This window comes from Pan troglodytes, chromosome 13, assembly GCF_028858775.2.
Source record: "Pan troglodytes isolate AG18354 chromosome 13, NHGRI_mPanTro3-v2.0_pri, whole genome shotgun sequence".
NCBI lineage: Eukaryota > Metazoa > Chordata > Mammalia > Primates > Hominidae > Pan > Pan troglodytes.
In genome coordinates, this window is record NC_072411.2 from 104,224,658 (window position 1) to 104,239,078 (window position 14,421).

Sequence of the window (14,421 nt, forward strand, 5' to 3'; positions counted from 1 at the left end):
TTGGGAGGCTGAGGCAGGAGAATCACTTGAACCCAGGAGGCGGAGGTTGCAGTGAGCTGAGATAGTGCCACTGCACTCCAACCTGGGTGACAAGAGCAAGACTCTGTCTAAAAAAAAAAAGAAAAAAGAAAAAACTGCACTCTTATAGCTATTTGAAAATATAGGTTATTGTTACAGTTGCCTACAGTGCTATAGAACACTAGAACTTACTCCTTCTATCCAGCTGTAATTTAGTAGTCTTTAACCAACCTCTCCCTACCCACCTCCACCAACCCCCTACCCTTCCCTGCCTCTAGTAACTGCTATTCTATTCTCTATTTCCATGAGATCAATGTTTTTCGCTTTCACATGAGTAAAAATGTGTTATTTATTTTTCTATGCCTGGCTTATTTCACTTAATGTAAGTCCTCCCAGGATCATTCACATTGTCATAAAAGACAGAATTTCATTCTTTTTATGGATAAGTAGTGTTCCATCATGTATATATATACCACATTTTCTTTATCCACTCATCTATTGATGGACATTTATATTGATTCTGTATCTTGGCTGTTGGGAAGAGTGCAGCAATAAACACACGGGTGCAAGTATCTCCTCAACATGCTCATCTCCTCTCCTTTGGATATATACCTAGTAGTGGGATTGCTGGGTCCAGCCTCACCTTTGAGGAAGAGATAGGAACTTCAGCAGACAAAACTGTGGCTACTTCCTGGTTCTGGCTGTAGACTGGTCAGTCCAGCTGAGGAAGCACCAAGTTTCGTTTCTTTTCTTTTCTTTTCTTTCTTTCTTTCTTTTTTTTTTTTTTGAGACAGAGTCTCGCTCTGTCGCCAAGGCTTGAGTGCAACGGCGCGATCTCGGTTCACTGCAAGCTCCGCCTCCCAGGTTCACGCCATTCTCCTGTCTCAGCCTCCCGAGTAGCTGGGACTACAGGCGCCCGCCACCACGCCCCGCTAATTTTTTTGTATTTTCAGTAGAGACGGGGTTTCGCCGTGTTAGCCAGGATGGTCTCAATCTCCTGACCTCGTGATCCGCCCGCCTCGGCCTCCCAAAGTGCTGGGATTACAGGCATAAGCCACCACGCCCGGCCAGGAAGCACCAAGTTTCTCTAGACCCTGATTTGACACCGCTCCCCAACCCAGCTTCATACCACCACATAAGCACACCGGGCTCTGGAAAAATTCTTCCCTAAGGCTTTGTATTAATAACGGACTCTTAAATTAGTAAATTAATCCCCAAGGTACTCCCCAGAGAGGATCTGGCAGCCTGCTAGCAGGTCAACTGCAAAATTTCTCACGGGGTGTCCTTCAGAATCACAGATTTGAGAGTTGGATCTGAAAATTGTTTTCCCTAAAAATGATCCCGGCTGAGCCCACCCCCTTTTCTATTCTGCAGAGGCAGAGAAGCAAAGGCAAGAGGAATTGGAAATGCAGTTAGAAGAAGAACAAAAACACCTGATGGAAATGGCTGAAGAGGAACGACTGGAGTACCAGCGGCGGAAACAGGAAGCAGAAGAGAAGGCTCGGCTGGAGGCAGAGGAGAGGAGGCAAAAAGAAGAGGAAGCAGCAAGACTGGCTCTGGAAGAAGCCACGAAACAAGCTCAGGAACAAGCCAGGTACTGGATATTTGGGCAACAGTTGCCATAGGGGGATGGTTCAAGGGCTTCACTGTCCAGTGCTAGTGCTAGCTTTGCACTGCCTTTAGACAAGAAAAGTCCCCCCACCCCCAGCATGGCTTGGAAGACTGAAAGGCATAGAGGGATTCTTTTGCTGCAAATGTCAAGGATTCCTTTGTAGCTTAATGAAGTTGTAATGAATCTACAAGGGAGTTTGGAGATATCTACGTCAATCCCCTAGTTTATAGATGAAAAAAGCAAGTCCCAAAGAGGGAAAGGATCTTGATCACAGACAAACAGTGACTTAGGGACAATGCCAAGACCAGATCTAAGACCCCCTGATTTCGAACCCACTGCCTGCCTTGATATCTACTGAGTGCCTGTTATGTGCCAAACACTGTTCTAGACACTAGGAATTCAGGAGTAAGCAAGACAGAGAAGGTCTCTCTTCCCATCACATTTACATTCTAGGGGTGGGAATGGAGACAGACTCTAAACAAATATTTTTTAAAGCTAGCAATAAATGCTATGCAGAAAAAATTTAACGATGTGATAGGACACCGGGCACAGTGGCTCACACATGTTAATTCCAGCACTTTGGGAGACCAAGAAGAGAGAATCACTTGAGCTCAGGAGTTCAAGACCAGCCTAGGCAACTAAGTGAAACCCCCATCCCTACAAAAAAAAATCAAAAAATTAGCCAGGTGTGGTGGTGAATGCCTGTGGTCCCAGCTACATGGGAGGCTGAGGCAGGAGGATCGCTTGAACCTGGGAGGTCAAGGCGGCAGTGAGCTAAGATCAAGTCACCACACTCCAGCCTGGGTGACAGAGCAAGACTCTCTTTAAAAAAAAAAAAAAAAAAGGCAGGGGCTGCCGGGTGCAGTGGCTCATGCCTGTAATCCTAGCACTTTGGGAGGCTGAGGCGGGTGGATCACCTGAGGTCAGGAGTTTGAGACCAGCCTGGTCAACATGGTGAAACCTCATCTCTACTAAAAATACAAAAAGTAGCTGGGCATGGTGGCAGGCACCTGTCATTCCAGCTACTCGGGAGGCTGAGACAGGAGAATTGCTTGAAACTGGGAGATGGAGGTTGCAGTGAGCTGAGATCGTGCTGTTGCATTCCAGCCTGGGCGACAAGGGCAAGGCTCTTTCTCAAAAAAAAAAAAAAAAAAAAAAAAAAAAGGATTTGATAGGATTGCAAGTGGCTCATTTTAATTGGCTAGCCAGGGCAAGACCTCTCAAAAGAGGTGTCATATATGGTGAAACTTGAATAACAAAGAGCCACATAAACATCTGAGAGAAAAATATTCCAGCAAGTAAACAGTAAATACAAAGGTCTGAAGAAAGAAATGAGACTGGCATGTTGGAAGAATAAAAGACAGTATGGATGGAATGAAGTGGACAAAGGGCAAAGAATACTTCCAGATGAAGTTAGGGATGTGGGCCAAGACCAGATCTAACATGAGGGCCTTGTTAGAAGAAAAAGCACAGAATCAAAGTTATCCGGGGCCAGGGGAATTTTCCCCCTTTATTCTCCTACACTAGTGATTATCATTGCATCTTTCTGATAATAAAAACTGAGGTATGTATTTCAATTGACTTTTTAAAAGCTAGGTCCTCTATAGTTGCTACATCATGAACTTCCCTTCCTTAGTGAAAGCAACTAATAATCGTCCCTCTTTAGAACCACCAAAGTTGAAGGGTAAAGAGGCACAACCCCGAAAACCATGTGATTCCAACGTTAACTGTAAATACTTTTCCCCTTGATATTTGTCCACAACTTAAGCTGAATCTAAGATGATAAATACTCTTTAGGGGACCAAAAAGAGAAGGCAGCCAGTGCAACTCAATATCAAGTTTGTCTACTAAACTTGAGTTCTTCCTTCTCTGGACCTTCCTCAGCTGTTAGGTGAATTACAAAATGGATCATTAGGAAAGCCCTGACTCCATTTCAAAATTATGTATTCCATGTACCATAGAAGCAGAATTAGCTTCCTAAATATTGAGACCACAAGCAAACTATTGGGAGTTCCAACTTTCCACACGAGAAGAAAACTGACGGTCATCCAAGAGAAATCTGGGCAATTTATAAGGCTAGTCCAAGTAGCTGAAAGCAGAAAACCAAATAACTAAAGGAATGAGGGGAAGAGCCTCACTCTACCAAGACTCACGAGAATTTGATACTAACTGGCTTTATTTCATCTTCACTGTGTGACACTGGCCCAGGTACTTTAACTTCTCTGGCCCGTTTCCTCACCCCAACCCCCTTTTTTTGAGACAGAGTCTCACTCTGTTGCCCAGGCTGGAGTACAGTGGCACAATGTCGGCTTACTGCAACCTCCACCTCCCAGATTCAAGAGATTTGTGCCTCAGCCTCCCAAGTAGCTGGGAGTACAGGCACGGGCCACCATGCTGGCTAGTTTTTATATTTGTATTTTTTATTTTTTTTATTTTCAAATCTTCAAAATAGTCTTTATTCTACATTTTTAGCATAAAAATTCCACAAGTTAACTGCACTACAGTGTAGAGAGAGACATACAATGCTGAACTTCCAAAACAGTCAACGGTACAAACATCACATGTACAGAACTCACAATTTAGATGAACTGAAATTTTAAGACAAAATAAAATCCAATTTCAGAAAACAAAAATCAAAACATTAAGGATCCCTGAAATATTCTTAACCCTAATGAGATTTCACTGGACTCAAGTCATTTTGTAGTGAGGCATTCACAATATGACCCTATTAACCCAGTCCAGGAATTTTGGGGGACCAAATGAGTGGCTGCATCAGACACTCTGACAAAAAATGGTAACCAATTTTTGATCTGAAAACTCCTCTTAATTTGGCTCTAAACCGTCAATCAGGCTTTTGAAATGCATCTTCCTCCTTGCCCCTCATAATTTTTTTTTTTTTTTTTTTTTTTTTTTTTTGAGACGGAGTCTCCCTCTGTTGCCAGGCTGGAGTGCAGTGGCGCAATCTTGGCTCCCTGCAACCTCTGCCTCCCGGGTTCAAGCGATTCTCCTGCCTCAGTTTCCTGAGTAGCTGGGATTACAGGCGCATGCCACCACGCCCAGCTAATTTTTGTATTTTTAGTAGAGATAGGGGGTTTCACCATGTTGGCCAGGATGGTCTCAATCTCTTGACCTCGTGGTCCACCCACCTCAGTCTCCCAAAGTGCTGGGATTACAGGCGTGAGCCATTGCACCCAGCCACCTCTCATATTTTAAACTAACTGTTGTTCACAGTACAGTCTGCAGGATATCTTTGTTCAAACATAGCTCAGTTTTTCTGGCACCAAAACAAATTTGGGTTAGGTTCATGTATGCAGAGACAACCTATGAGGAGGACCCAAAAGGCACCCTCCATTTTTGCCTGAGGAAATACGAAAGCAGAAGTAACGGGGTCTGTGCTTGGGGCACAGAGGGGGTTTCAGAGGATCCTTATGAAAGACTAGTTAAAAGATGACCAGTGGGGAGAAGTACAAGGAAAGAAGGAAATTGGCTTTCGGTCCTGCACCATTGATTCAATGGAGACTGGCGGGAGGAAATGGAAGACTAGGGTTGGAGATGGGATGGGTGGGGCAAGGGATGTAAAGGAAAAGGCACACACTAATGCGTTCCATTTATAACAAGTAACATAAATCAAAGACTTAAAGGAGATTAAAGACCAATCAGAATAATTTTGGAACTTTTTTTTTTTTTTTTGGTGACGGAGTTTCGCTCTTGTTGCCCAGGCTGGAGTGCAATGGTGTGATCTCGGCTCACCGCAACCTCCGCCTGCCAGATTCAAGCAATTCTCCTGCCTCAGCCTCCTGAGTAGCTGGGATTACAGGCATGCACCACTACGCCCGGCTAATTTTGTATTTTTAGTAGAGACGGGGTTTCTCCATGTTAGTCAGGCTTGTCTCGAACTCCCGACCTCAAGTGATCCGCCTGCCTCAGCTTCCCAAAGTGCTGGGATTACAGGCGTGAGCCACCGCGCCTGGCCGTAATTTGGCAACTTTAATTCTTAGGAAGATCAAATTTCCCTCCAAACCTAATTTGATGTTTTATTACTAACAGCAAAGACCAGTATGGCACAGTATTACTCCAAATTAAAGGAAGATCCTTAGGGCAGCTTCGCCCACATTCATTTTATGAATGGATACCTCCCTTACCTCAAAATGCTTCAGAGAGTTACTGCTACCATTACGTGGTTCCTTATTAAATTTGAAAAGTGCCTGAAAGTTGGGGCACCAGAAAGACATCCCAACAGCATGTGTCTAAACTGCAACTTCAGGTTAATATGACTACAGCAGTTACATTGTGAGAAGTGCTGAAGGTATGTGATGTCTTTTCCGGCACAAAGGTGGCCTTGGTTCCTCACCAGATGGTGTAGCCACCATCTGATTCACCCATGAAGAAATTCCCCTTCCACTGAGTTACGAGGACATTGGCTGCCTGCATGACTGCAAGCTGAGCAGCACTGGGAGGGCATCCAGGAGGTGGAGGAAGAATGTTGCCAGCAGTAGCCCCAGCTCCAAATCTGGCACCTGCATCATACCCTCCTTCCACCAGCACTGTGGAGCCAGGTGGATAGATGGGACCAACTGGATAATAAGCCATGGGGATTGTGGAACCTAAAGACCCAACAGCCACAGACTGGGCCATGGGAAGATACAGAGAGGCTCCAGGAAAGCGGCCGACATGGTGGGGACTGTGGCAGCCCCTGGGTGCACAAAGCTTGGATGATAGAGCTCTGAGTAGGCAGTCGGAGCATCAGTATAGGGTAGAGCCTGAGAAAGATGCAAGGTCTGAGGGTATACTGGATTCCCACGAGGCTGCACAGGCTAGGTTGGCTGTGTTGGATATTGACCTTTGCTGTTCATGGTGGCTGCAGGTCCGGTTCGTCTCGGCATCAGGGACGGTTATCTTTTCCATCCTCTTCCTGTTCGGAGCCACTTCATGTCACGTGACAGTCCATCTGTCTAGCGTTACCCAACGCCTGAGTGGCGCTGCCGCCGCAGTTTTTGTATTTTTAGTAGAGACGGGATTTCACCATGTTGCTCAGGCTGATCTCAAACACCTGGCCTATCTGCCTGCCTCTACCTCCCAAAGTGCTGGGATTGCAGGCATGAGCCACTGCACCTGGCCCGTTTCCTCATCTCTTAAATGAGGGAGTCCTTTCCAGCAGTGTAAGAACTGTGAATTATGCCTCTCTTTTTACTTTTCCAGTAGGAGGCTCATGGTACTCCAAACCTTGTATGTAAATTTACTAAATGAAGAGTATGATCTTCCACTGAAATCCAAGATCAACAGCCCGAAGTCTAACTGATAATTATTCAAATCTAAAGTTATCTTGCTGGCTTATAAGGACAATTTCTAGGGTGTTTAATCATTATTGGAATTGGGGGTGGGGTTGTCTCCTTAGGCAAAAAGCTGCTTTGGAGAAACATCTTCATTTCTATCAAGAACTCCGTAAGGAAGCCAGTGGCCTGCAGTGGACACAGAACATTTCCAGACCATGGGTTTACTCTTATTTCCAGTTCCTACAAATACCCAGGCCTTAAGGCTAGAAGAAAACTAAAAAGTAAGTTGGGAGGTGGTGAAAGAAAAGGAGAAACTTCCCTTTATAATAAAGTTCTAGGGGCCAGGCACGGTGGCTCATGCATGTAATCCCAACACTTTGAGAGGCTGAGGCGGGAGGCTTGCTTGAGGTCAGGAGTTTGAGACCATCCTAGGCAACATAGTGGAAACCTCATCTTTATAAAAAAAAACTTAAATTAGCCAGGCGTGGTGGGGTGTGCCTGTAATCCCAGCTACTCAGGAGGCTGAAGCAGGAGGATCACTTGAGGCTAAGACTTCCAGGCTGCACTGAGCTATGACGGTGCCACTGTACTGCAGCCTGGGTGACAGAGTGGGACCCTGTCTCTTAAGAAAAAAAAAAAAAGTTCCATTCTGAGCCCAATTAGTTAGTTCCATTTCATCTGGTTAACCTCAACCCACACCTAAGATATTCTCTACTCTGGAACCTCCATTTCCACCACTCCTCCACAACTCACACACTTTGTTCAACCCAACTGAACTCTTCATTCACCTAAATCCTTTATGTTCTCCAGAACCACGTAAATCCAGAAGCCTTGGTGCCTAAAACTGCCCATAATTTCAGTCTGAAACACTAACGTGGTCTTAGGATAGTCAAAGTATTTCATTTCAGTCAATGTATCTGAAAGAGTTTAGATAAATGAAAATTTTGTAATGCAAAATTTTGTAATGCAGAGAAATTTATATATTCAAATATATAATTTTATTATACATCTCTCTATAAAGCAAAACCACAACCATTTCACCCTAAGAATCTAAAACATAATGTCTATTTAGAACAATGCATATCTGCAACCACTTGATAAATGTTCATTTCAGCAAAATGAGCTGCTTTGTGAGGCCATTCTCACATCCTCGAAGTATAGATTCTAGAGCTGCACTGCTGAGTACACAGCACCAGCCGCATAGCTATTTAAACTTGTTAAAACATTCTTCAGCCACAACACCCCCATTTCAAGTGCTCAGTGGTCATGTGTGGTTACCGGCTACTGTATTGGAAAGCACAGATGTAGAATATTTCCATGACAGGAAGTTCTATTGGGCAGCATTATTCTAGAGCCCTGAACATTAATAAATCTTGAGTTTTAGCCCCTGTGCCCTGAAGAATTAACCACCCACAAAAATTTCCCCAGTTGAAAAAATTACATTGACTCTACCAGGATCTTTTTTTTTTTTTTTTTTTTGAGACGGAGTCTCGCTCTGTCGCCCAGGCTGGAGTGCAGTGGCACGATCTCGGCTCACTGCAAGCTTCGCCTCCCGGGTTCACACCATTCTTCTGCCTCAGCTTCCCGAGTAGCTGAGACTACAGGCCCCCGCCACCACGCCTGGCTAATTTTTTATATTTTTAGTAGAGACGGGGTTTCACCGTGTTAGCCAGGATGGTCTCGATCTCCTGACCTTGTGATCCGCCTACCTTGGCCTCCCAGAGTGCTGGGATTACAGGCATGAGCCACCGCACCCAGCAGTTTTTGTTGTTTTTTTTTTTTTTTTAAGACAGGGTCTCACTCTGTCGTCCAAACTAGAGTGCAGTGGCGCCATCACAGCTCACTGCAGCCTTGACCTCCTGGGCTCAAACAATCCTCCCACCTCAGCCTCCCAAGTAGCTGAGACTATAGGCACGTACCACCACACTTGGCTAATTTGTATATTTTTAGTACAGATGGGGTTTCGTCATGATGCTCAGGCTGGTCTCAAAATCCTGGGCTCGAGTTATCTGCCCACCTCAGCCTTCCAAAGTGCTGGGGTTACAGGCATGAGCCGCTGTGCCTGGCCCAGGATGAGACTTGATTAGATATTTAACATCTCTTTTAATATTTAATAAAATATCCCTTTAACAAAATGAAGAAAGATATTTTTAGCATACAAGTTATATAAAAGGATGTTATTTAAATCTAGAGCATCTGAACTGAATTTTTTCACAAATTTCTTTTGGCCCTACTCTATACTTAACTGTCCACAGATGAAAAGCTTAATATTTGCAAGTAATCCCCTCCAATTCCTCATTAATGTTTGTAAGGTATTTGCTTTCTACAGAAATTACACCTTTACAACCCAGAAATCCAACCTATTTGTAGTCTGTATTGCTGTTATTAGATGTGCTTAGATTTGATACTTATTTTAACTCCTTTTTTGTAAAAATTAAACAGAAATAAAACAGTCAAACACTAGATAGTATCAGTCATACTGAACTTAAATATGTCATATAAACGTTTTCTCAAGCTTGTGGACCCTACCTGGACATTCATTCATTCAATCAATTCATTCAATACTACTTAATCAGATAAGAAAGGAGCATCTCAAATAATTCAACCCACAACAGAACAAACACTTGAGGATAACATCCTTGTGGGGGAAATTACCATTGCTGACTTTATTTTCTCCCTTTTGTTACAGATTTAGGATGTTGCAGTCAAGCACCAGATAAGAGTGACTTCCCTAAATGTTATTCAAGGTCCCTTCAGAAATCTGATAATCTGTTAAAATTTTTGTTGTGAAATGCCTATTTTATCAGCACTGCTAATCAGATAAGCACACATTTAAGTTAACCATAGCAGAGTGCAATGCATTTCGAAAAATCCAAAAAACTAAAAACAAGAAAATTACTTCCCCAGTAGCTAAGTCCCACCAAAATCCTGAGTGTCTTCAGACATTCAGAGACGCAAACAAAATTAAGATACCAAACTACAGATTCATAGTTCAAATACCCAATCAGATCTGTTATTCAGTCTTGACAGAAATATGCAACTCATGAGGATTTTCTTAAAATGGGCCTAGTTCCTAGTCACTGTTCAATGAACATAATGATAAATATCAGGTGACAATCTAAAAGCTCTAACTTATACCATACAAATAATTTTTCAGTTAGGGTCAAACATAAGAATTATAAGATCAAGCCAATCAATCTCTTTCTCAAAAGGTGACTTGAGTAGGTATGTAAGCTATAAATAGTTTATAAAATGCATTCAAAGTGGGTTTTATTTGGTCTTCTCAAGTAGTTAGATGACATTCTATTTGAGATAACATGAAACTGGACTGTATGTATGCATAGATGTAAATTCTGTGATTCATTAGCATTAAAAGGAAAAGTTAAGCCCTCTAATAGGAACAAACTAATCTGATATTTTAATTTTACACAAAGTTTAAATATTTAAGATAAAAAGAAATAAGGCTGGGCCAGGCACGGTGGCTCACGCCTGTAATCCCAGCACTTTGGGAGGTCGAGGCAGGCAGATCACAAGGTTAAGCGATCGAGACCATCCTGGCCAACATGGTGAAACCCCATCTCTACTAAAAATACAAAAATTAGCCAGACGTAGTGGCACAGTCCCGAGTAGTCCCAGCTACTCAGGAGGCTTAGGCAGAAGAATCACTTGAACCCGGGAGGCAGAGGTTGCAGCGAGCCAAGATCACACCACTGTACTCCAGCCTGGGTGACAGAGTGAGACTCCGTCTCAAAAAAAAAAAAAAAAAAAAAAAAAGATATAAAGAAATAAAAGGAAAACATAAAATATACCAAACCTTACCACTTTGTACCTTGTTAAAGGAAGAACTGAAATTATCAATAAAAATCCAGTAAGAATTTTTGGCATGCCCATTTATTCAACATGATTAGGTAACTGTATCATATATATGCACCATACAGGAATATCAAGTTTTTAAAAAAACAGAACACTGAGTATTAAAAAGGTATTGTGGCCTTAATTAAATCCTTGATTCAGAAGGCACTTCAGTAACTTTCAGTGCTTCAAAGTCATTAACATCATCACTGTACAGTAATGAAGAAAAAATTTGTACCATGTGCAATTTCCAGTATTTATGCAAGAAAACCTTATTTTAGGCATTTTTTTCTTTCTATACAATTAAAATAAAATAAGCATTAGTACGATTTTTACAAATATTGTTTATTTTAATGAAGCTGGTACAGACAATGTCCATTTAAAACCCATATCCCAGGCCAAAAAGTACAAATAAAATCAAAAAGAGCAGTGTTCTGTTGTATTCATTTCTGCATGTATAGCTTTATTAATTGCTAATGAAAATTAGAACTTTTCTGGGATCTTCTGACAAGATTTTTAAAAAATCTTAAAATGCCTTTTCTTCAGTGAAGCCATCTTTGGAGTTAGTCATTACTCTCACCTTATCTGTCATCTTGACTTCAACCTGATATTCCTCTTCTTTTGGTCCAGACCCTCAAATTTTAAAAGTAGCTTCAAGTTAAGGAAAGGTCATTTTTCCACAGTTCAGTTCTCTGAAAAACTTCCATCTCCCACTGAAAGTCACAGTCCAGGAGTGAAGTAATCACATGCTAGAACATCAGGGCCAATTGGAAAGTCATTATGAACACTTGCATTGGTCGATCTTATTTATCACCACAAGCCTGAAAATGCAATGTCCTGAAAAAGGTGACCTCTCTGTGCACACGTCATTTTTAAAAAGGAGAGGGTAATATGAAGGGGACTGAGGCTTGATCACCAAAAATCAGCACAATGAAAACAAACAATAATGAATAATGAGCACTAGAATTCAAATTACCAGATGTTTCAAAGAGATGGGGTGCCAGTTTTCAATTCCGTTTTGAACACCACATTACAAAAGAACTATTTTTAAAAATAAAAAAGGATTGAGGGAAAAGAAAAAAAATAAAAAGAATATCTAAACTGTTGAATGACCCCCCGTTTGTTCCTGATAAACTTCAATCACATCTTCTTCCTCCATTCCCAGCTGTAAGAGGAAAGAAAAATGTTAGAATATAAAAGCAGTTTTTAAATTGACTACAATTACGTGGCCACTAATTTAAAAGTGCAAAGAGATCCAAATGTGACCCATACTTACACTCCTCTAATATTAAGAATCCTGTGTTCTTTAATCTAAAGAATATAGAGGTGTCTTTCCTTCTGATTCTGTCTATTTAGTTATTCATCTTACTTTCCTGAGTCAATTTCACTTCCCAGTTTATTCGCTATATAAAACTGAAGTGTTTTTGACAGCCACGTTAAAGAACTTTTAAATCTAATGAAACATGTATTTAATAGTTTAAGTGATAGTTTAATAGGATATATCTAATTTGGTGTTTGTTTGTTTGTTTGTTTTTGTTTTTTGAGACAGGGTCTCATTATATCGCCCAGGCTGGAGTACAGTGGCACAATCTCAGCTCACTGCAACCTCAGCCTCCTGGGCTCAACCTCAGCTCACTGCAACCTCAGCATCCTGGGCTCAACCAATCCTCCCAGCTCAGCCTCCCAAGTAGCTAGCACTACAAGCGTGCGCCACCATACCTGGCTACTTTTTCTATTTTTAGTAGAGATGAGGTTTCGCCCTGTTGCCCAGGCTGGTCTCAACTCCTGACCTGCAGTGATCCAGCCCGCCTCAGCCTCCCAAAGTGCTGGGATTGCAGGCGTTGGGCCACTGTGCCTGACCAAAAAGTTTTAAATTTTATAGGTAACATTTTTGTGCAGAATTTTAAATATGAAAATAAAGTATGTTAAGAAATCTCAACATAACACATGTGAATTTAGGATTTTAAAGTGATCAGAATGGCTCTAGTAGTGTTAAGCTATCTTGGTTGTGGAACATATTTGAATATTTAAATAATTATTAAACATGCTTTTAGGCCAGGTGCAGTGGGTCACACCTGTAATCTCAGCACTTTAGGAGGCTGGGGGGGCGGCAGATCACCTGAGGTCAGGAGTTCGAGACTAGCCTGACCAACATGGTGAAACCCCGTCTCTACTAAAAATACGAAATTAGCCAGGCGTGGTGGTGCGTGCCTGTAATCCCAGCTACTCAGGAGGCTGAGGCAGGAGAATCGCTTGAACCCGGGAGGCAGAGGTTGCGGTGAGCCAAGATTGTGCCATTGCACTCCACCCTGGGCAACAAGAGCAAAATTCCATCTCAAAAAAAAAAAAAAAAAAGATGCTTTTAAAACAATTTTAATTGCCCATATAGCATGGTAAATACTGCAAGGAATAAAATTCCAAATGTTATTAGAAACCTTCAAAACAGGAAGACAGCATGAGTCCTTGAGCTATAAAGAATATAAAGCTACAAACTTCAAGAAGTACATTAACAGAGACAAGTGAACAACAGCACAGGAGGGTCACTCCCTAAAGACCTACTGTCTCCCACTGCACCAACATTCCTCTGAAAAAATAATCTCTTAATTACAAGGAGTGTGTAAGGCATGTGTCAGTAAAATGTATTAGATATCTACTGTATGGTCCCAGAGATTATGCCAAGTTAAAGGAAAGTAAAAGATGAGTTTGGAACTTCTTACTGTGCCAGAAAGTAAGGAAGTGTTCAAGAAGGTGGTGGACACTAAACCTAAGGGGAATATTTGATGAGAAAGGGGATATTCGCATAGTTTCAAAGTGTGTCCCCTCAAATTACTTAATTGTAACAGGAAAAACAGTTAACTACAAAGTAAAAAAAAAAAAAAAAAAAAGACAACACTTAAACTAAGTGATCAAAGCCTGGGCACATAGGGAGACTCCATCTCTACAAAAAATTTAAAAGCAGAGCATGGTGGCACATGCCTGTAATCCCAGCTATTCAGGAGGCTGATAGTGATAGGATTGCTAGAGCCCAGGTGTTTGTGGCTGCAGTGAGCTATGACTGCATTCTAGTAGTCATACTAGAAAAACTTTTTTTTTTTTTTTTTTTTTTGAGACAGGGGACTCCTCGCTCTGTTATCCAGGCTCGTCTCGAACTCTTGGGCTCACTCAAGTGATCCTCCCGCTTCAGCCTCCCAAGCAGCTAGGACTATAGGCGTGCACCACCAATCCCAGCTATCAAATGCTGCACAATGTTATTTTATTTTATTTACTTTATTTATTTTTGAGACAGGTTCTCACTCTGTCACCTAGGCTGGAGCACAGTGACATGACCAGGGCTCACTGCAGCCTCGACCTCCTGGGCTCAAGTGATCCTTCCACCTCAGCCCCCCATGTAGCTGGGACTACAAGCATGCACCACTAAGCCTAGTTAATTCTTTTTTTCTTTTTTTTTGAGACAGAGTCTCGCTCTGTTGCCTAGGCTGGAGTGCAGTGGCGTAATCTCGGCTCACTGCAACCTCTGCCTCCCGGGTTCAAGCGATTCTTCTGCCTCAGACTCCCGAGTAGCTGGGACTACAGGCACATGCCACCACGCCCGGCTAATTTTTGTATTTTTAGTAGAGACGGGGTTTCACCATACTGGCCAGGCTGGTCTCGAACTCCTGACCTCGT

The 14,421-nt window shown here is 42.2% G+C and overlaps 2 protein-coding genes and 1 pseudogene across 4 annotated transcripts in view; 1 reads left to right on the forward strand and 2 right to left on the reverse strand.

Annotated features, from left to right (window-relative positions):
- The window catches only part of KIAA2012, a 132,890-nt gene extending 121,034 nt beyond the window's left edge, over window positions 1-11,856 (forward strand). Inside the window, exons 22-24 of the mRNA XM_054680079.2 lie at window positions 1,393-1,612; window positions 7,026-7,184; window positions 9,593-11,856. Coding sequence (XP_054536054.1) covers window positions 1,393-1,612; window positions 7,026-7,164 — 359 coding nt within the window. The 3' untranslated portion in view covers window positions 7,165-7,184; window positions 9,593-11,856. The remainder of the gene's footprint in view (window positions 1-1,392; window positions 1,613-7,025; window positions 7,185-9,592) is intronic.
- On the reverse strand, window positions 5,651-7,026 carry LOC134808064 (DAZ-associated protein 2-like; annotated as a pseudogene).
- SUMO1 (small ubiquitin like modifier 1) overlaps window positions 11,080-14,421 on the reverse strand; it is a 32,113-nt gene continuing 28,771 nt past the window's right edge. For all 3 annotated transcript variants that reach the window (XM_001172582.5, XM_054680081.2, XM_516035.6), the window contains one exon: window positions 11,080-11,920. In XM_001172582.5, coding sequence (XP_001172582.1) covers window positions 11,852-11,920 — 69 coding nt within the window. In that variant the 3' untranslated portion in view covers window positions 11,080-11,851. The remainder of the gene's footprint in view (window positions 11,921-14,421) is intronic.